Below are 21,338 nucleotides of genomic sequence, written 5' to 3' on the forward strand. Positions count from 1 at the left end.
GGAGGATCAATGCATATCATCAGTCTATAATGAGACGGGACATCATTAAAAGCTAGTTTCTGTTAATGAGAAGCGCTTCCCAGGGTCCCATTGCATTTACCATCAGCTCAATAGTGAATGAACCACGAGCTGCTATTGATTCCACACAACTGAGGAGCATGAAAGGCGTCAACAATTCTGGATTCTGTTGGTAACGATTCCCTGCAATTGTATAGAGGCTTATCAGTAAAAAGTAACTTTAATAGAAAAATCCCCACCTTATTGCTTTGTTCTACATGTCTTTTATTTTAAAGAGAAAGCTGGATGAAATACAAAGATAGACGGTTACAAGGGGGAAAAGGTTGTAATCCAAGCAAGCTCGAACATATGTGGTGCCAGAGGCAGAGTTTGAACTGTTACACAAGCAATGGATCACGTATGGTACCACTTGGATTTCCTGCCTCCTTCTCCTTCCCTGAGAGGGAATGGCTGCTCCATATTGATTCTATTTCCTTCCCTGCAAGCCGTGAAGGCCCAGAGAGCTATACAGCCTCTTATACAATGGTGCCACCACAAACCCTTTCTGTATGTGCTAAGAATGCTCATTAATAGTGATGTCCCCAATTTAAGTGTCATAACATTAAATCCAAGGTTATACAAGTGTAATGAATCTCAAATACTCTTTTTATCTGCTTCAGTTTTCCATTTCTATATGTAATTTTCCTCACTGACTTTGAGCAATGACATAATATTCGTTGTCTAATGCCATCCTTTTGTCTGTCTGGATCCTAATGATTTGTTTAATTACAAGAGTGGGAGATGCAGCAGCCGTGGGACAATAGCCCACAGTAACTGCACCTCCCATGGTGCAATTAGCTTTGAATACAACATCCTGGTGTGTCCTGCAGCTTGCACCTGAGACTAACGACTCCATAATCTGTTATCAATTATCACTCCTTTAGCTCTCACATCCTTGCCCGTCCTTCACTATCCCCTCCTCACTCACATTGCATTGCTAAACTTCCTCAGCACTTGATTAACACCCCTTCCCCCCCGTCCCCTCAGTAACTTCCCCTTTTATCCCTCAATCCATCCTCTGAGTCTTGAAAACTTCTCTCTGTTTTCACAGGGCCTTGTTTACTTCCTGTTGCAGGATCCTTCATCCTGAGTGCAGAGTTCACCCCAGGGCTCCACAGTGAACTCTTTCAAGTTTTTCAAGTAGTCTGGGGCACTGAGCTCCCTCTTCACTGCTCTTCTTCTTTTGTCCGTGTGATGTTATCTCCCTTTTTTCTTTTACGTTGGACACTACACTCGCTAGCAAAGACGGTATCATGTTCTTTTGAGGACACTTGTTTTTTGTGTGGTGTGAAATGTCTCTCTTGGCTCTAAACCCTTCACCAGAAGCTGTTTGCATGTCTAAATACAGAAACTGGTCCCACTGGTCATCTAAGAGACAGGTAAAATAGATGACATTGAAGAGGCGGAGGGGGGTTTTTGGAATGGTAACCCCTAAGGGAACAGTGACTATTAACTTCTCATCATTTCCATTTTTCAAAAGTACTTAGCAGACCACAAAACTGGAGGATTTCTCAACAGAGAGTCTTTTAGTTTCAAAGTGCTTAATGATGAGAGGGTTGTGAGAGAGTATTCAATCTCCCATACAGCTGAATCTGCTTTATGATGATCATCTACAGTTAAAATCCCTTCTCCAAAATATTCTTTTTCTAGCTAATCACTTTTTACTCGGTTCTTCAGTCTTATTGCTCCCATCTCAAATCGCTCACATCTTTCAATCCTCAATTGTAGCAGTCCTCTTCGTCACCCCTCCTCACAATGACCCCCACAAAGTGAAGGAGGAAGTTTCCAGATGGTTTAGCACTTGTCAGGGTAACTTCGGTGACCCCAGATGCTGTCCAGATGCAGGTCAACAGCAGGGTTCAGGACACTGTCCAAGTGACTTACGGCATGCTGTAAAAAGCCACTACGGAAAAGCAAGTAAACTCTAAACTCCACCTTGCAGAATGATCCAAATAGGCATGAAATCCCTTGAAGACTGAGTTCCTTATTATTGTGTTTAGTTTTCCTCTAATGTTGTGGTAGCTCGTTCTTGAGAGAGTTGACACGTTAGTCTGAGGGTTGTCACCAGAGGTTCTGTTCAGGATCACTGGAAAGCATTAAGTGACAGGTTAAGGTTTCTAAACGTTGCTGAATTATTGCTCGCTGCCAGTAAAGGAAAACATGGCTGCAAATATTCTCATGTTAACACCTTGAGTGTGTTTTAGCTTTGGCGGCCCTTTGCTGTCTTGGGCGCTCTTGCTAAACATTTTGGACCATTAACTTTTGATGTCGAGTGAATTACTTTTATGCAAGCACTACAGAGGAGCCCAAAGTCACTTTCATGAATGATTAAGACACTTTAAGCAGAATGTAATCACTTTTTGTTAGGCCATCTATTTGATATGACTGCTGAATCTCGCTGTGAAGCATAATTAGCTCCAGTGAGGTGATCAAATGATGCGTTAAAAGACTGATGCCCAGTGAACATGTGCAGAGGTGCAGAAGAAATCAGCAGCAGTGTGCGATCTACTTTGCTTTAAAACACGTTATGTGCTTATGTTTTTCTTTCCTAATTAACCAGCGTAGTTTCAATGGTCCCAGAGTGCCTAGTGACTGGACTAATAGAAATAAAGGCTCTCTAATGGACTGAAGGCAGACTATATTATTTTGCCCTTCAAACTGGCCCCCGGAACACCCCTCAACCCAGGCACGGCCCATTCTTTAAACAACAGCCATAAAAGCCAATGAACCGTAGGAATATGTTTGCCATATGGCCTTTGATTGTTAGGGGGCGAAATGGAAGGAGAAAGCAAGAAAGCATAAAGGGGCAGAGTGTGTGTGTGTGTGTGTGTGTGTGTGTGTGTGTGTGAGTCTTCCAAATTCCCAATACTGAATGGGGCTTCAGCAAAGCCTGTGTGAGTGGTGGCAGTGTGAACATTATCCAGACATTCATGTGTGTGTGTGTGATTTACAGCACTTAGCTGCAAGTGCAACAGTGTTTCTAGGGAAGGGTAAGGGGTTTTACGCTGGCTCTGAGGGTCAAGCCAACAGGGGGCTACACAAACCGCCAGTCCTGTGCTGAACCAGTCGGACTTTGCACACACACATATTTTACATGCAGACATATATCTGACTTTGGCCCATCAACATGTCGTTTTGATAAATGATCCACCGTAAGATTTTTTAAAAGAGATATTAAACCTGTGTAACAGATATCTTGACCTGTGTGTTCGTGCATGTTTGTGTGTGTGTCTGTTGGGAGGGATTTCATTTTAACGCATCTACCAATATAACACTATAGTGATATTATATACTACTATATGTAATACTATAAACTTACAAGCGCTTGATTGTGCTGTGTTCAAAGGTCCTAAAGCACTTTTACCATGAGTATATCTATGATTAAAATGGGAAAACAACACTGAGATGTTATCTGATGAAGCCAATAGGAATTTTTATAGTCACCCTCTCCTATTTATTTTATTTTTTTGAAACAAGATCTCTGTTGGTCGGGCTTATTCTTTGTTCACAGTCCAACATGTTACTGGGTTATAGATTTATTAATCAATCAAAAAAGATGAGTAGAAATTGTACTGGATTGGACCAATGGGATGCTTTTTGAATGTGTTAAGCTCGTGGCTTATGTACTGTATTCATATACAGTACATAAGCCACATATGTTTTATCTTTGTTCTATTGTCATGCATGCATAATGCTATATGGCATTTGCAGTGGATATTCATGCCACTATGTCCGGCCTTATCTTCCCTCAGTCCTACTCTTTTGTCCTGGGATTCCACTGCTTTCCCAGCTACAGGGACACTCACTAGTCCGACAGTCCCTTTGCTATCAGCCCAGGTCTGCAATCTCCTGATGGGCCATGGCAGACACTCCATTGAGAGAAGATTACAGCATTAGTCTTTGTTCTACTAATCACCCTGTCTCTATTCCATCTACATGAATGGTGATTTCAGGACATGCAAAAGATGGGAAAGTAGCTGACTAATTAGGTTTACTAATCGCAGTTTTATTAGCCTTTAGGTTCAGAATCTCATGTTTCTAAGGATAGAAAGCTTTTTTTTTCTTTTCAGAGTGTTTTTTTGGTTCAGCTCAATTATTCAAAAGGGGGTGATGTCATAATTAGGGGTTGTGTATGCAGAGCTGTAAATAAATCATTTGGCTATTCATCACAGTGTCCTATTAGAGCTGTAAGGACATGCTTTGTTTGATGCTGCTAATACAGTTTTGTCACTGCAAAAGAAAAAAAGACGTTTGTTGCTCTCACACACCGTCCACATAGTGGCACCAAAGCTCATGCATCGCAATGCAACAATCGTAATGTTATTATGTACATTTAGGTAATTTTGATACATTTATATTTATCACCAATTATCACGTTCAGGTATGTTAATAATATTATTAGAAGTGTTAGTACAGAAACGCCAGCTGAAACAGCCCAGAGAGGCTGCTGCAGTGCTAATACGCTAAGTGCAAGGGTAGTTATATTGCATCTGTGGTGTCTCCAAGCTTAATGGGTTTGAAGGCGCCACATTAAACAACATTGGACTCAGCATCTGAATGCAGCAAGTTCTCTGCCCATCATTGAGGGCAACAGGCTTTAAATCAGCCAGATGGAACAGGAGCAGACAGCTATATGAGCCACAGATAAAACTACTGGGACAGTTCTGGGATGACAAAGATTTAGAAGATCTCAGTGTGCTGCATGGAGATGCTGAGTCCAATGTTGCAGTTGTTTAATGTCATTGTCCATATCTCCCAATCTTTGCTGCATGCATTTGTGTATACTGAATTAGTGTGTTGTCTGTATGTGCGCGCAATAGTAGAGTGGGATAGATGGATTGTAAAGAAAAGTATCTACATAACCCCCAATGAATGGGGCTGTCAAAGTTTAAAATGCAGTGCAGCTCCAAATAACTTGGCTGCTGAGTATTCCATTCCCATAGGAGGCCCTGTTATTGCGTGGGGAATTTATGAGGCTTCATCAACACCATTCAGGGAGCTTTTATTGCCGTCCATCCGACCAGCATGAAGCTTTACTGGACCTCACGACAGCTGTCTGTCTGTCTGTCTGTCTGTCTGACTGCAGCCATTTCTTTGTGCCTTTGTGTATGATTTTAGTATTAAATGCTATAATTACAATGCCACATTGCCAGTGTTGTTTGCTCCATATAGAGCTAAGAGATTCCTATCGAGTCCCTTTAATGCGTGTTGCATTGAAATGAAAATGCAGAGCAGGCTTGTGGTCAACATGCTTGTCATACGTGACTTCTTGGCATTTATACCAAATATATGTTTGGCTCGATTTCCCCGTCAATATAAGTGTTATAAGCGCCACTTTGGTTTCATGAGGCAGAGAGTGAGCTGTTTTGTTGGCTGTCATCTGTTCACTGATGTTCTCCAGCTGCTAAAGGTGCATTCACGGGTGCTAAACTCATTGTCCAACCTTATTCAAAGACTGACGGGCACAGTTCCACAACGCAGCCGGCTCTAAATCCACCACAAAGCCACCACAGTCCGTCTGATTGTGAAACGTCCTGCACACTGCTTCATATTCTCTGCTCTTTCATTGCTGATAAAATGATTAGGCCCTTCGTCTCAGTGCATGTTGGTGGAAATTATTTTGATGTATGGCAGAAGCTGAAGTTGATTTAGTCCTTGACTACATAAGCTGCCAATCTTTGCTTTATTTCCTGAGCATGATGGACGCCCACAGGGTCAGGGGTCAGGTATGTGTGTTACTGACCTTGGCCCAGTCTTGACCTTGGGAATGGGTCGGTATGGTGGGTATTAGAAGGTGATGGGTCTGTAGGTTGAATAAGGTCCTTCTTTTCCGCATGACAAATGAATGACTGTGTCATTGGGGAAAAAGAAAAAAAAACACACTGTGTCCACTTTGACCCCTTCAAACAGCGCTCCAGGGAAAGTTAGATCCTGAATCTACTTGTGGGGTTACGGCTCGGCCCCCAGCGGCCAGGGATCATGTTCCTAAATAACCTCCAGACATCCTCAGGGATTTATGGACCCACTGGGCTCGAAGTACATCTTGGATCAGGGTCAACTTTGATGCAACATAGGCAGGTATTGTGCAGGGGTGGAAGCCTGAGTAGGACCGAGTGTGTGTGTGCCTGCACGTGTGATGCATGTATATGCATGCTTGCATGTGAACATGTGAGTGTGTTTATGCCCATGCTAAAGTCTAGGAGGTCAGATCTCCATGTGATCTGACCAGCTAATCTAAATCTAATCTCAGCCAGCTGCACGTCCTCTCCTCCTTCAGCCCCATCTCCCCCTTTCTTCTCCAGCTGAGGGAGAAAAATATTAAAACTACAAATTACTAAGACCTAGAGGTTCTTCCACTAGTGGTGATAGCAAGCAGATGGCAGCAAGACTAGGAGAGACCTAGCCCTCCTCCCCAAACCCCAACCCTTTACATAAAGCACCATTTGCATTTCATGAGCCTTAATTGCTTCTGTTGCCCTCCTCCCCACCGGCTCTGCGATTTTGTGCCTGTCACTGTGCACCCCTGCACCCTTGAAGGAGCTGTGATAGATTAAGGTGGACCTTCTGTTTGCATCCCCCTCATTGTGTTCCAGAAATTAGAAAATATTATCTCCCAGTAGGCCTGAGGTGAAAAAAGAAAAAAAAGGAGGGGGGTGTTGCAGGAGGTGACACTGACATTGGGTGGGATAGGACAAGACAGGAGGAGTTTTAAGGCATTAATGGGAAAAGTGATTGTTTTAAAAGCTTGTCTTTGACCCCATGACGGCAAAGCAATGATGTGTGGAACCCCCAGACACCTATTAAGCACTAAGGTAATAATGCGTATCAGTCAATACTTGACAGACACGATATACTGATTTAGTGCTTTTTTCAAGTATTTTGCTACATTTTACACATGTACAAACGGGCAGTTAAACTGTGAGGAGGAATTACTGTTTGAGAAAACAATGTCTGAAGGCAGGAGTTTATGATGTTTATTGACTTGCCAAAAAGCAGTTTGTGGTTAAATCAAGTGGAGCGCTGTGATAGAAAGTTGATCTGTCATCACCGCTGTAGTTAATGGGACAGAGGCTGGACAATTCTCTCCAGACTGGTGTTGGTTCAGGATGACATGATGAATATGTCTGGCATCTGTCTGCTTTGTCCCACCGCACATTTGCGGTCATTGTGTTTGTGTGCATCTGGATGCATATGAGTATGCAAACACGTAATGAGTGTGAATTTAAGCAGAGGTTCACTCAGTTCAGACGTTGCCCAATTTAAAAAAAAAAAAAAAAGAAGAAAGAAACAAAATGAATAAATAAATAAATAATAGGTGAATGGGGAATACAGATTAGAGAGACAGGAGTACATTCTGGGGCCAGCCTTACTCCTATAAGAGACAAAAGCCTGCTCTCATGCATTACACTTGTTTGGTTTTTCTGTGCCTATTTTGCTAATAATATACTGGAATAAGTTCTGAAAACATCAGATGTAAAATTATGGGTGAGGAAAACTAAATTTGTCTCGAGGTTAAGCAGTCAAACCAAGATCCACATTTTGGTAGATAGATACAGATACAGATGGATCACAAATTACAGGAAAATCCTAAATAAATGAGTGGAGAAACACAGTGAATCCAGATACTCCCCTGTGACTCATGTTGGCCCACCAGGTGGCACCTCATCAAACACTATGCAGCTTTTCTCTTTAATTTGTAACTCATCTTTATTTCATTCATTGTCAACTAACCTGATCTGGACTGACCTCCTGGTGCTCCATTGGAGTTGCTGATTGGTCAGCAGGTAAAGAGTGTTTGGAAACTACGTCTCATCTTCCATCTGAATATTTTTGATTGTAAGTGACAGAGAGCTCTGCCAAAGCTGTGCTCACTTAGATATAACTGATAGGTTAAGGTTAAAAACACAAAGACAGTGTGACCCACAATGTACCTAAGTCAGTACCCCCTTCTTGCATATTTGATTTTATAACACAGTGACCTTACCATGCTTTGTCTGAATCTATCAAATGATTTATCAAATGCAGAAGAGTCCTTTGTCGTCTGCCTTTTCATCTAATGATGAGTTGTGCTATAAAAGCCTTCATAATGGCTCTGGAGGAGGAGCTTTTGGGTGGACTGAAGGGTAATAGAGAGTAGACAAGTAAGAGTAATCGCCTGTCTCTATCTCATGCATGCATACTAATGCAGGAGGGTATCCACCCTCACAAACAAGCAGAATTCTAGACGAGGCTTAATGATCATATGTAGAATTAATGAGGTTTAACACATTTTAATACGCAAAAATGATCTGCTAAACCCAAGAGGCAGTTAGAGTCGTCCCACTCCCTCCAGAATATCAAGGCAGACAGAAGATGCAGCTGTAGTTCTCATGTTGTACCACACAGGGGCAGTGTTTGCTAACCTTGTCTGATATTTGAAACGTGTTGCTGTTACTGTGTGCATCCACCAGATGGCGGTATTGCACACAACATGATAAAAAGCAGTTCAATACTAAAGGTATATGAAGACTTTATGGATGTAAACACACTCGTGTACACAAACAATATAGGGAGGAAAGAATAGATGCAGACAGAGATACAGATGTTTCCAGACAAAGCTACATGAACGCACATAAACATGCCGGCCAGAGTGCAGTGTCCCCGTTTCACCCAGTGCTAGTATGTCAGAGGGGGAGGCAGTGGGAGGTTGTGACCTCTCAGGCCTGCAACAAGAATCCACCTTCTGAGAGTACTCTTTCATTGCTAGAGATTTAGATGCCTATCATCGGCTCATTTCAGAAGTGCTGGTTATGGAGTGACTGTTGTCTTTTAGAGGGATGGATATCATCACAAACCATCAGACATACTCTGTAGGCACGGGTTGTATGACATTGAAACGGGCAGGTTTTGCCTCTCCAGAAATGGATTTGGTATGTTGTGCACATGTGTGGTGTTAGTGAAAGACACAAAAAGCTCTGTCGTGGTGGTAAGAAACATCCTTTAATGATTAAACTCAAAGTAGCTTTGGTAATATCAAGAGCATTTGGAAGTTTAGGTGTAAACAAGGCACAGACAATCAAACTCTGTCGCTTTACACAACATAGTAGGGCAGTTGTCATTTGAGGCAACCTCTTCTAACTGAACCCAATAATGAGCATCATGCTAAAACCCACAGCAGACTAGCTCGTGTAAGCTCTGAATTGAATACTTTAATCCACGGCAACATAGCTCTGTTTTAGAAGGCTGCAGGATCTCACAGGAGATGTCAAGTGGAGGACAGACCCTTGCTTACAGTGTTCAAGACACGTCCAAGTCCTCTTATTTCTGATGCTATGAGAGACACTGTTGACACTGAAACACTAGCTGCATGTTTTGAATAACTGGCATTGGGTGCAAACCACCGTGCCTTTACCCCAGTGTGTGTAACGCAAGTCACATACAGCATTTGCAACCACGTGCACAAGCCAGCTCATTTGATCCAGCAGCGTATGATCGCGTACTGTAAGGTAGACTTGGCTGGCTTACACTGTAGACAGGAATTTACATACTGCACGCTGCAGCTCAGTTGCTGACATCTTTGATCCGTCTCATACTATATGATCTTGCAGCCACTGTCAATCAGAACATTCATCACCTCAAATGGTTCAGAATTTGCATTCATTTTAATGTCTATTCCAATTTGCTGGCAGTTTTTCCACATTATGCTGTTTTAGCACAGGGATGTGTGTTTCAGAGTTTACAGGCAGACGACATAACAGCCTAGAAAATGTATTAAATAATTTCTAGCTCCGCGTGCATCAAGTGTTAGCGCGAATCCAGTCCCTTGTAACAGTGGAATACACAGTATTAGATAATGTGAGAGTAGTTTTATTGAGTACTTGAGTGTTTTAAGCTAGATTGTCATCAACATCTGTTATGCACAACATATAAACAGTGTTTTATACACTAGAGGAGAAAGACATCTAGACGTCAGTGGGCAGAGACTGCAGCATGTCAAACTTCAAGTATGTGAAACAGACATTTTGGATCATCACTGCAAACCTCTCCGTCCTTTTTCTTACATGTAGAGTTAATATCAAATATGTTTTTCCTATCATCTGGTATTTTCTCATATGGCTTTAACTCAGTGGCATTTGTTTCTAGTAATGTTAAATGTATACATTTCTTCTTAGGCTATAATGCCCCGTGGTGTTATTTTTTATGGTATTCAACTGAGAAGGCAATTTGGCTTCTTGAGACTTTAACAGCCATACACACAAAGTGAACACAAACATCAGAATGAGGGAAAATTAAGGCATCTAGAGCAAAAACAAAGCTTATGTAAAGTAATTTCACTGTGATCCAACTCTTCATAAACTCGCAGAATAATACTGACGTTCCAAATGACTTTTGACTTCATCAATTTACCACAGCAAACTCAATTATTAATTGTTTTACAGTGGCTGATGAAGAAAAGAAATCAGACACTGCAATGTGAAACAGGCTGTGTTCCCTAAAGAAGCAGTCAGGCGCTGTATGTACAAGTGTACCTCTGTCTGACTCTCACTTTAATTCATGGCAAGCTGTTTGACTCTAAACAATAACAAAGTAACTCTGTTGTAAATGATTGCTATCAGTAATAGGAATGATAAATACGTAGCACCATCTTTTGTTGAAAATAAGAAATAGAAAAATAAAAACACTGAAACTTGCAAATTCACAAATAGAAGAGGACCAAATCTATTTTTCATGGCTATGCTATGTCCATGGATGTTACCACTCTTTTTGTAAAGCAAGCCCATCAAAAAAAAAAAAAAAAAATCTGTCTTCTAAACTTTCTATTTCTATACATGCACTTTGGTTAATATACTTCAAGAAACTTTTTTTTCTTTTTTACTAATTCCTTGGCAATGGCCAAAACAAAAAAAGGCGACAAAGAAAAGAAAACACAACAAATTGCATCTAATTATTTCATCATTACAAACAAACACAAGGCACTTAATCAGCTAAAACAAACCACATACAAGTATTCATTGACGGAGCAACACAAAAACTATGTACATATATGTAAAAAGTGTTATAAATAGGTTTTAAACCATAGATACTATATACATCTTTTAACTGAGACAGTATTGGTTTTTGTGTTGGTTTGCATGTTGATTTTTGGTATTACCCCCCCTCGCTGTGATCTGGGTGTGTTGGCCTGGTGGCTCCATTAGCCGCTGGCATCAGAACTTATACTTCAGAGGTGGAGTGGTGACACTTGCAGTTGGGAAGGGGGTTACTGGGAAAACTGGGATGGAGTGATGGTTCATTCTCGCTTCCTCAAGATGACATAGATGAGTCCGCTGATCAGCGCCAAGGGGACGGCAACCCACGCTAGGATGTAGGAGTAGCCGAAGGCCTCTGTCTCCGGCACCCAGTCAGGACTCTTCACCGTGTAGATGATGGCTCCGCTCATCACGAACAAGCCTGCAAGGAGGAAAAAGTGAGCGCTGAATAACTCTGGCCATCATCTTGTTCAGTTCTCAGATCATGTTTCTCTGCAGTATTGTGCTCTCCGTCTTGTGTCCTGGGCTGAACCCTGTCTGGCAGCAGAGGCGAGCAGGTCAGCGTTTCCCAGAAGGCATCCCCCCGCATTACATCACTGTGTTTCATGCTTACTGAACTCCAATCCAGCCTTTGCAAGCCGTCCCTGCTCTGCCCACCTCCCTGGTCTGACATGGTATGATCTGTTTGTCAGACCCCCGCACTGCCAGCCTTCCTGACATTTCAACTTGCACAGCTGGCAGCGTGCCCGGTGTCATTCCTGTTTGGCTGAGTGGGCACCTGGATGCCCGGCAATGCGCTGGCACAATACAGAGAGCAAACCTGGGATGTTGGAAAGGGCTGCCAAGAGAAGACACAATGGACTGGCCGTGGAGCTGCTCTCTGGGCAAAGGGCATGAAGTACAATAGACAAGTGGAGCATTAAACCATTAGCGACTGGCTCAGGCTCGCTTAATTTAATTCTCTGCCACAGAAGATGCAGTGTGAGCATCAGCCATTGGTTTGTCTTTGTAAACAGATTTGTGTGAGTGCTGTATTTCCAGACGGTGTCACTTTTAAGCAGCTCAAAATAGTGCTGGCATTTAGTCTATTATCAAATGATTGCTTGTCAAGCAAAAAAGCTGAAAATTATGTTTCAAATACAAGGTTTTTGAGACTTTTTCTGATTTTGTAACATTGTAACATAACAATGCATTTGGATTTTGGACAGCTGGTCAAACAAAACAAGCAATTTGAAGATGTCACCCTGAAAGCTGGTGGTAATATATGGTCATTTCTTTTATCATTTTCTGACTACGTAATTAATCGATCAAAGAAAAACTACAGATTAATAGACTAAACTAAACTGTAGTTATACCAGATCCAATAAAAATCCCTTTTTACATTTTGTGGTGATTTTAGCCAAAAATGCACCAGTGTAATGTCTATTCAATCACTCGTATTGTGTCGAATGATTTGTGAGGAAGTTTCAAGGAGGTTTGAACTCACTTGCGAGAATCTGGAAGGTTCCAGTGAGGAAGAAGCGTCCACCCTTCTGCAAAGTGAAGAGCTGGCAGAAGAAAAGGAAGAGAGACAGGCAGCTGAAGATGATGGAAAGGATCATGAGGGCCTGGACCGCCTGAATCCACTCTACAGCAGGAGGAGAGAGCAGAAGGAGAGTGTTGTCAATAACTGACCCACAGTCATCATCATCATCATCATCATCATCATCATCACGTAGACTTAACGAGCACAGGAGAATGGAAGGGTAAGAGGACCAATGAGAAAACAAATGCCAAAGCGTACTTTAATTGGTCTTGTCTCTGCTGAATTCAAGCATCCTCTTGAAGAGCCCGTTATGAGCGAGCCCTGGCTATGTTTACTTCTGGGAATGTGTAATGGATCCATAACAATGAAACCTGGGTATCTCGTTCCTAAAAGCTCTGTGCGCCCTCCACAGCAGGACCTCTGACTAAATGTACCACATCGATCATTACTGCTGGTCCTCCAAGGCCGGGCTGCTAGAAGCCATTAACCCATTAGACACCTGTATTGACAGTGAAGACGATCTGCTATATGCCTGAGTGTGCGCTTATATGTTTGTTTTGTTTGCTTCTTTTGTGCCACCATGCCAGGAATCCCTGGATTTCCAAGCAGGGTCTATTTCTTGTCTTAGGGTTGTCTACGCTGCCTCCCTGGCCTCTCGGGTTTCCTAAGAACACGCTCTGTCCCTCGCTGTCTTTCCAATGCTTCTGTTTGTAGCCATCCCTGCCGTAAAATGCTGCCATGTCACAAGGGGCTTGACCTGCCTCGATCTGTTCGTGCACTGGCAGCCACTGCGTAAGTTCAGGAATTTAATTCTGTCCTATCCAAGTATCAGCAAATATCCCACACAAGCCTAGAACAGTAAGTTTTTATTATTGTTCCACCTGTATGCACGGAGCTGCCAAACTTTGACATTCAAATCTCTGACGTGTTTCCTTCAACATTCTTGGGCATCTGTGGTTTATTGATTCTCTTGCATTATGCAAATCAAAGACATGATGCGGTGTAATGGGGGGCACTTACAGCATGGAAAAAAAAGGCATGATGCATAATTTATTAGCGCTACAACAAAAGGGACGATTAAGTAATGAGACATAACTTTGTGTGATGTTAAGACTTTGACTAACCACATTTTAACATTGTAGGCTAAACTGAAAACTCCACATAGCCCTGTAACTTTTGCAAAGAAGCACACAGTTTTCCTGGAGAAACACTGAAAATATCACTATTATAGATTTAAAGGCAAGGTATCGTGGAAGAATGCACATAGTTACCAGTCTGGAGTCACATTACCTCCAGTTAGTCCTGATGATAATTGGCTCAGGGATGAGATATGGGAAGAAACATGACACGCTGCAAAGCTCCATCCACAAAACGCAGCCAGCACAATACCGCACGAGAGCGACAATTAGATTGCACTATAATGACCCTGTTTTCAGATGTTATATAATACCATGTGATAACACTGTGAGAAATGGGTGCAGTGTTCCATCCCTGCCCTATGAATAGTCCTCACCTATAAATATGACAATTCATCACTGCTTTCTGATAACACACATCTTGTCCTCCTTCCTTCCTTCACTGACCACTAGTAGGAAACAGTGACATGGGGCATTTCCTAGAATGAGGCGCGGTTCAGGCCTCACAGTATCACCAACAAGAAAAGTATGACTCATATTCTAAAATGTACATGAATGCTGTAGATTATGAATGTACCAAACAGGAAAATCATTGTTGATGTTTGTCGTCTATCTATTCTGAAGCCTTGCTCTACACTGAGCTCGACAGTGGTCCACAAGAAAAATAACACTGCTGTACTATTTACTTCAGTATGTTTATGTATTGTAGGCCTGTGTGGGAGCAGAGGACATTCTTCCTCAAACGCTAATTTTAGAGCGCGTAAATTCTATGAAGTCATTTTCCTGGCTGCAAGGACGTGATGTTTAGCTCAAGCTCGGCATGTGATAACTGCGACATGGGTATCGCTCACTTGAGCATCATCAAAATTAAATGAGACCAATATTTTTGTAACCATGGCAACGGCAAGGGGGAACTCAGAAGTTTCAGAAATGCCCTAAAAATAACCACAATGACCACGATTATGATTCAGTTCAGTATTAACTTGAATGCTCAGCAAAGGTTCAAAGAGGCTTTTTGAACACGTAACCGCTATCTTCCATCTCCCCAAGCCAAAGCACAGACCCGGGCAGAGCACACGTGCCTTCTTGAATAAACACTGTGCGTCAGTGCACTAATGAAAATAAGTCAAACAAACTGGCTGCACCATCAAACTACCTGGCAGAGTGTGCAGGCGCTGCTACCCTGAGAAAACACACACTGGCTGAGCACGGCTCATTCTAGACAAATGACATCACCCTGGTGCAGCCAGAAGCTCCTGCACTCCTGTGACGGCACATTTAAAAGCAAAACATACTCAGCAGTGCTCTTACGTGATGTTGTTGCTAAATCATTAATTGTAGGACAATGGAAATAGTGTAAGGTAGGGGTCTTATAATGGAATCTATATCCATACTCATCTTATCTAATGCAAACATGTGGCTGCCTGTCTAAATACATCTCTAATGCTGCAGCTGCTACCTTAAATTGTCCCAATGATCCCTGCAAACTAACACTGGACACTCTGATCTGACACTGGGCGTGACCAGCCATCAGCATGCTATGTTCTGCATAAGGCAGTCCAAGGTCTCCCTGCTTTCAAATACTCTCACACACATTCTCGCATACTACTAAAACTTTAAATACTCTGTGCAGCCCCACCCTGATCATCCACAACTCCCAAACTCCTGTCACTATGGACTCCTAACATGAGACCTGAATATGGACATCACACCACGACTATTTATACGGCGGCAGCCTATCAGCTAGCACTTCAAAACAGCACTGCCACATTCTCTGCCCTAGATGGCACCAGAGTCCCAAAGGAGCTGAGACACACCCACATCATCAGCATGGTAAATACTGGATTTCAGCAAGTCATTTTCCAATGTTCAAGTCCCCAATTTAAAAAAAACACTGTGGATGGTTTAGACTGGTTACGGTGCTGTCAAGCTTTTTAGTTGGTACCATTTTGCCAAAAGTAAACCTTGAAAGAGACATAGGTCTATGAGTGAAGAAAACCACAGTGTATCACAGCAGAGCAGAAATCAAAGTGTCCACTATTAGCCATTGTACTGCAAGTACATTGTAATTAAGTGCTTAAAGTTGTCTTGAAGGCAGATAGAGAAATACTAGGCAGGTGTCTGACCTCCAGTTGATGCTGGGTCACAGTGGTATCCTCCATTGGTGGTAGAGCAGTTGATCCAGAGGTCTGAGGTGCCAATGTCACTTGATGTCCATACCTGAAGTCAACAATATGCAACTTGATCAGTTATGTGTGAAGAGCAGCACCAAATGCATCAGAAAAAAAAGTTTCATTGCCATATTCAAATTCTCCTTCTGTCTGTAGTAATCAGGAGAGCATTTGTATTGATGTATTTCCTCCTGTGAACTTCTATGTTGGGGTTTTAAGTGCTTTTATGCTTACTATTACATCGGCATCTAAACAAAGATTGACAAAAACATGACTCACGCTGACTATTGTTGATACAAACAGGAGAACCAGAGCAGCGACGTGCAGGAGGATGATTCCCAGTAGTAGGAGCAGCATCTTTCCAGATGATCTGGACAGTAATGAGAAGGGGAGAGAGTCTCTGTCAGTGTGTGTGTGTGTGTGTGTGTGTGTGTGTGTGTGTGTGTGTGTGTGTCAGACTGGTGGGACATGGGTGTGTCGCTGCAGCACGTTCAACACAGACAGCCTGTGGAGAAACTTCATGTGGCCCTGTGGTCTGTGTCAGATGGCAGGGTCTGCGTTTCTACCGCATGCACAAGAACAATAGCATCACATATTGTTCAAAAAGAAAGTCGTTGTTAATATTCTACACGTGGGCACAAGTGCTTTCACGCGCCTTTTGATTTACGCTTCACAGCAAGTTTGGTTGACAGGATTAAACTTTGAGTGTCACCTGAGGGACTGCGTCTCCGTTATTATTGGCTCAAACGTAATCCAGCGTGTTTCAGAAACTCGTCTTCTTTCAGATTGCGTCCCATTTTCTTGTCTATCATTCTGTCATCTTAGATTGGCTTTAAACTGCCGGCTTCTATCATCTACAGAATGGAAATAATTTGAGCAATGACAGTTGATCTTTAAGTCATATTTAAAAGCAATATACGAACCGCTTAGAAGGAGGCGTCAGAGTAAAATTCCGTGTAATTTAAGTGTATTTATCGGACGACATGATTTCATAGTGACTAAATAAGTTTGAGGACAGCCCACTCCTCCTGTCTGTGGCGGGGATCCCGGCGAAAAGCTTGTTTCCCTCTTAATCCGCCTGGACAGAGTGAGTGCAGCTGATTATCGAGGAAGTTTAGGAAACACCAAAGTCCACTTACTTGGAGCGGAGGGGGGGAGGCTTGTATTTCCACAAAAGAAAGCTTACAAGAAGCAAAAGCAAGTTTTCCCAAAAGAGTCCAACAGCGGTAGTTCCTCAGTCCTAAAAGTCGCTCTCAGACTAGATTGATGCCAGGGCTGACGTTCTGTTATAAAGTGTCTCATTATGGAAGAACAACGCCCTGCGTGCGTCGCTGCGTCATGGAGTGACCCTCTGGTGCACGGCCAGGATTCCCAATATAGATGCTCCATGCGTAATAGCGCATGGGTTGCCTTAGTTACTAACACACCGTAGCGTGTGTGTGTGTGGTGTGGCTGATAATTGTTTGGCTGTCGTGGTAACTAAAAGCAGATATCTGCTTTCGAGGATTATTTTAACCCCCTCAGACACTATTTTCAGCTTTTATTGCTGTTGCTACACATTTCACTGCGCTGTACTTTGGAAATCCATCTTGTTGATGGTGCTTTTTCAGTTAATGTAGGACTTTGCTTGCGTTTACCAAAGTTATATTCTACATGAAGTACATTTTAAAAAGATCTTTCTGATAGATATAAAGTAGAGCATAAGAACATATTTGAACAGGATGTGGCAGTGGATTGCACATCCACGTACACAGTTTGATTTAAATCCTTGTATATATCACTTGATTATGTTGTAGATTGTCTCAGTCGTTTGGTAATTTAAGATAATTTGCTGTTTCAGCCAAGCAAAATATCTACCTCAGGCCTTTCACCACTTTGATTAATTTTGTGTCTGTTGTACAGTAGAGTAAGAGTAAGGTATGTTGGACTTTTTCCATGTAAACTCAGCTTTTCGTTGCCTTGGAAATTGGAGACACAAACATAGTTGCAGTGCGGCGTAGTGGAGGTCTTTTCCCTCTGGTAGTCATGTTGTCAGCCTCGTGACTCACAGTAGCCTATGTGTGAAAGTGTGGATGGGTATGCCCAGCGCACCACCAGTGAGAGATGGTATCTGGGGCTCTCCTCTGTTTGACATGACTCATTTCCAGTGGGAGTGAAATGGCGTTCCACCCTGATCAGGGGCTGCTGCCCCTGTTGTTAATGTGTATCTGAAAGTATGCACAGAGGGTAGTCTTATAAATATGGGTGTTGCAAAGAATGGAATTCCAGGAAATGTAAACTGGGAGTATAAGGAGCGGTCAAAACTGTAAATATCTTAAAGTACCAATTAACTTCCTTATCTCTGGATCATCTTCTGCACGGAGCTAAGATTAACCAAAGTATGCTGTCAATGGTAACTTAGCTCAAGCAGATTGTTGGACTGATTGTTTCTTTAGCCATCATTCCCAAACACAGCATGATCTTTAAGGGTTCATGATAAAACTGGACATACTATGTTTGTAAGTCATCAAATGCATACACCCTCTTCCAAAACGTCCAAAATTGATTTCACACCCTGCGCAGTAATCACCGGGCTTCCTTGATGGACAGCACCTTATAAAACACACACTTTCTTTGCATTAGCAGGCTGGTAGAGGAGCTTGGGAGCTGTCCGACCTCAGATAACCCCCTGTCAACATCCACTCTCTATTCTTCACCACTTAGCTCACACTTCCTGGATGCCTCCACGTGCGATTCTCACACTCATATAAAAACAGAGGCCTTTTTGCTGTGCTCATGTCCACACACACGTGAAAGGGACAGTTACAAGAGCAGATCACAGCCAGAGAAGTGTGCGCTCTGAGTGAGGGCTGTGTGGCTGCTCACTCATCAAAGTATGTGACATTCTTTGCCTGAGTTGCATAGAAGTACCTCTTTGTCAGACATGATTGTTCTGTTGATTGTAACCAATTTCTGTCGTGTACTTCTGGCGTTACAGTGAGTTGTAGAAGAGAACTCTTGATGTGGAGTAGCTGTGCAGGCGCTCCCATCCCTTATATGTCAATGTTTGTAAAAGACTGACAATCAGTGGGCTGAGTGGACATGGGAGTGTTAAGTTTACTGCGTTTGTCAAGCTGGGGCTGAAGCCAAACCCTCTGGAGAGAGTCACATAACAAACATTCAGACCAAGATTCTGAATTATGTTACATCTGGAACAGCGTCTAACATTTCACCTCCGTCGTTAAAATGCTACGACTTATCTTCACGTTAGCGCAGCAGACAGTGAGAGTGCATACCAAAAACATAGATAGGACCTCGGCCAGGGGGCATGGTTCTGGAGAGTAGACTTGATTGAGTTACAGTAACTCCATCCACATACCAACACAGAAGAGCGTTAAAACACATGCGGCTGTCATAAGTGATGTTTTTATTTCTAGCAAAAGAACTCCTATACGATCTGTGAAATAAAGACGCATTAGAGATGCTCTTGTAGCAATAAAACATCACTAGAGAGGGGGCCTTGTCCTTGGCACAATTAGATTCCCTTCTTGTTGATTTTAAAACAATGTGACAGACTGCCTTCTTTCACTCCTTTGCATTATGTGCTATTTCACTGATGATGGCTCAAACCACAATCCATTAACTGTGCTGAATAAATGGCTCATACTCACTGCAGGTACTTTTTAGCTCGACTTTGAGACGGTGGATCCAGGGCTGCAGGTGAGAGGGAGGACCTGTCTGTGTCACTTTTTCACTGCTGTGGAGCAGGCCTCGTGCCGTGTGTGTCAGGTTGTGGCAGCTGTGGGTCAAAGGTGTGTCAGTCCTTGTGTCCTGTCATCAGCATGGGAAGTGCCGCTGTCTGTCAGTCCACTGAGTTGCAGTATTTTAATAGCTCCCCTCCTACTGCAGCCGTGTCACAGTTGGACTGCCCCTCTCCCTACTCACATTGGACTCCTCTGGCCCCGCTCTATCCGGCTGTTTACAGACCCGGCTCGGGATATCCAAATAAACACGCTTACAGTACCTACATGCAAATCCATGACGATGCCAGTAACTACAGTTGTAGTCATAGCAAATACTTGCAGTATAAAGGGTGCAAATTGTGTTTGAGTGGTTATGAGTAAAAACCTTGCAGACAATCTGAGTAGAGATGGAGACGGGGCTGTTAGGAGCACAAAGAAGGACAAACATGGGAGACAGACGGGCTGAAAGAGAGATGAGAGGGTGAATGCGGTCTGTTTGTTTGTGTGTCAATAAGTTGCAAGCTACTCACTGTAAGCAACCCTTGTCTGGTCATCACACTTTAATCAGACCAGAAGAGTGATGACAACAAAGGGATGAACCAGGCCCCGTCTCTTAAAATACACTAAATACACAGCAGATTGAGCCTTGTCTGTTGGCCAGGTTCAAACAAAAGCTCAAATTAACAAGATGATAATGAAATAGCCAGAGGAAAAGTGAAAGGGTTCATTCTGAAACCATACCAGAATTTCTACAGTATGTCACTGCCTTATTTTTATAGAACATTGATGAATGTAGAATGAAGCTCTTAAGCACACACACCCTTAGTCCGATTAGTTTGGTGTATTAAATTGTAGTCTTGAAGAATCTGAAAGGCCTCATGATTCACATATTATCCTGTGTCATGTTGTGGTTTGAGTATAAGCATGAAAATAAGATCATTTATGAAAATGTGCAAATTGCATGAAGACAGAATGCAATCTTGACCAGTGTCTTTTTAATTCAGCTGTGTGCTGTGTGGAGCTGAGCCTTTTTTCTTGTTTCCTTGCTTCCAGATGAAGAAATAAACCCAATCTAATAAATGTGACTTCAAGTCGGACTAGAGTGCATAACCATCAGTCATCCTCACCCCACTATGATTCAGCAGGAAAGACTGCAGTACTGGATCTTGGCCTCTGCGTCGCTCTATCATCCAGGCATTCCTCTTTCTATTGAAGGATGAGAAGAATTGGACACTCAGATCAATGTTATGGATTGTTCCAGGATTCCACTCAGTCACACAAATGACCCACAAGACCTCCGTCATTGTACTGTCAGTGTACTGTATGTTTGCGGCTGACTGCTGAACTTTGGATAGCAGTTGGCTTTATCTGGTTTATCTGGTTGGAGACACAGTTATGTGTAGAATGCTGGGGGAATGTAAGCTTGATTGACTAAAAGTTTAGAGAAGTAAAGATTTCTCATGTAAGCACGGATCAGCAGACAGTTGGCACACAACCACAGAGCCTCCGTACGTGAGGTCGCCAGTTGGGATGGAAAACCACATAGAATATTTTGCTTCTTATCAATCTGTCTCCAGCTTCCTCTCTGTCACTTGCAACGGCTACGAGACCGATTACTCAACGTATTCCCGCTCAGTCTCTCTTCTTGTTCTATCCTAGCTTTTACAGTGATAGACAAACTTCACAGCTCAACGATGGGGCGGTCAAACAGCCTCTTG

General features: G+C 42.7%; 1 protein-coding gene across 2 annotated transcripts; it reads right to left on the minus strand.

The window, feature by feature from the left end:
* Nucleotides 1-9,017: 9,017 nt before the first annotated feature.
* On the minus strand, nt 9,018-19,708 carry pmp22b (peripheral myelin protein 22b). Of its 2 annotated transcripts, none has more exons than XM_070851921.1 (5): nt 19,549-19,708; nt 16,178-16,268; nt 15,854-15,947; nt 12,553-12,693; nt 9,018-11,487 (listed from the first exon to the last, which is right to left on the minus strand). In XM_070851921.1, the coding sequence occupies exons 2-5, from the start codon at nt 16,253-16,255 to the stop codon at nt 11,327-11,329; spliced, it is 474 nt and encodes a 157-aa protein (XP_070708022.1). In that variant the 5' UTR covers nt 16,256-16,268; nt 19,549-19,708; the 3' UTR covers nt 9,018-11,326. The 2 variants fall into 2 exon arrangements, with proteins under 2 accessions (XP_070708022.1, XP_070708021.1); XM_070851920.1 differs by lacking the exon at nt 19,549-19,708 and adding an exon at nt 17,038-17,161.
* Nucleotides 19,709-21,338: the final 1,630 nt, after the last annotated feature.

Source organism: Pempheris klunzingeri, chromosome 20 (genome assembly GCF_042242105.1).
Source record: "Pempheris klunzingeri isolate RE-2024b chromosome 20, fPemKlu1.hap1, whole genome shotgun sequence".
NCBI classification, from domain to species: domain Eukaryota; kingdom Metazoa; phylum Chordata; class Actinopteri; order Acropomatiformes; family Pempheridae; genus Pempheris; species Pempheris klunzingeri.

Coding starts and splice junctions, on each gene's coding strand:
- pmp22b (XM_070851921.1), bottom strand. CDS start 16,255: ATGCTGCTCCTACTACTGGGAATCATCCTCCTGCACGTCGCTGCTCTG. Junction 15,948..16,177: donor TTGTATCAACAATAGTCAGC/GTGAGTCATGTT, acceptor TGTTGACTTCAG/GTATGGACATCAAGTGACAT. Junction 11,488..12,552: donor AACCTTCCAGATTCTCGCAA/GTGAGTTCAAAC, acceptor TCCTCCTTGCAG/GCTTGTTCGTGATGAGCGGA.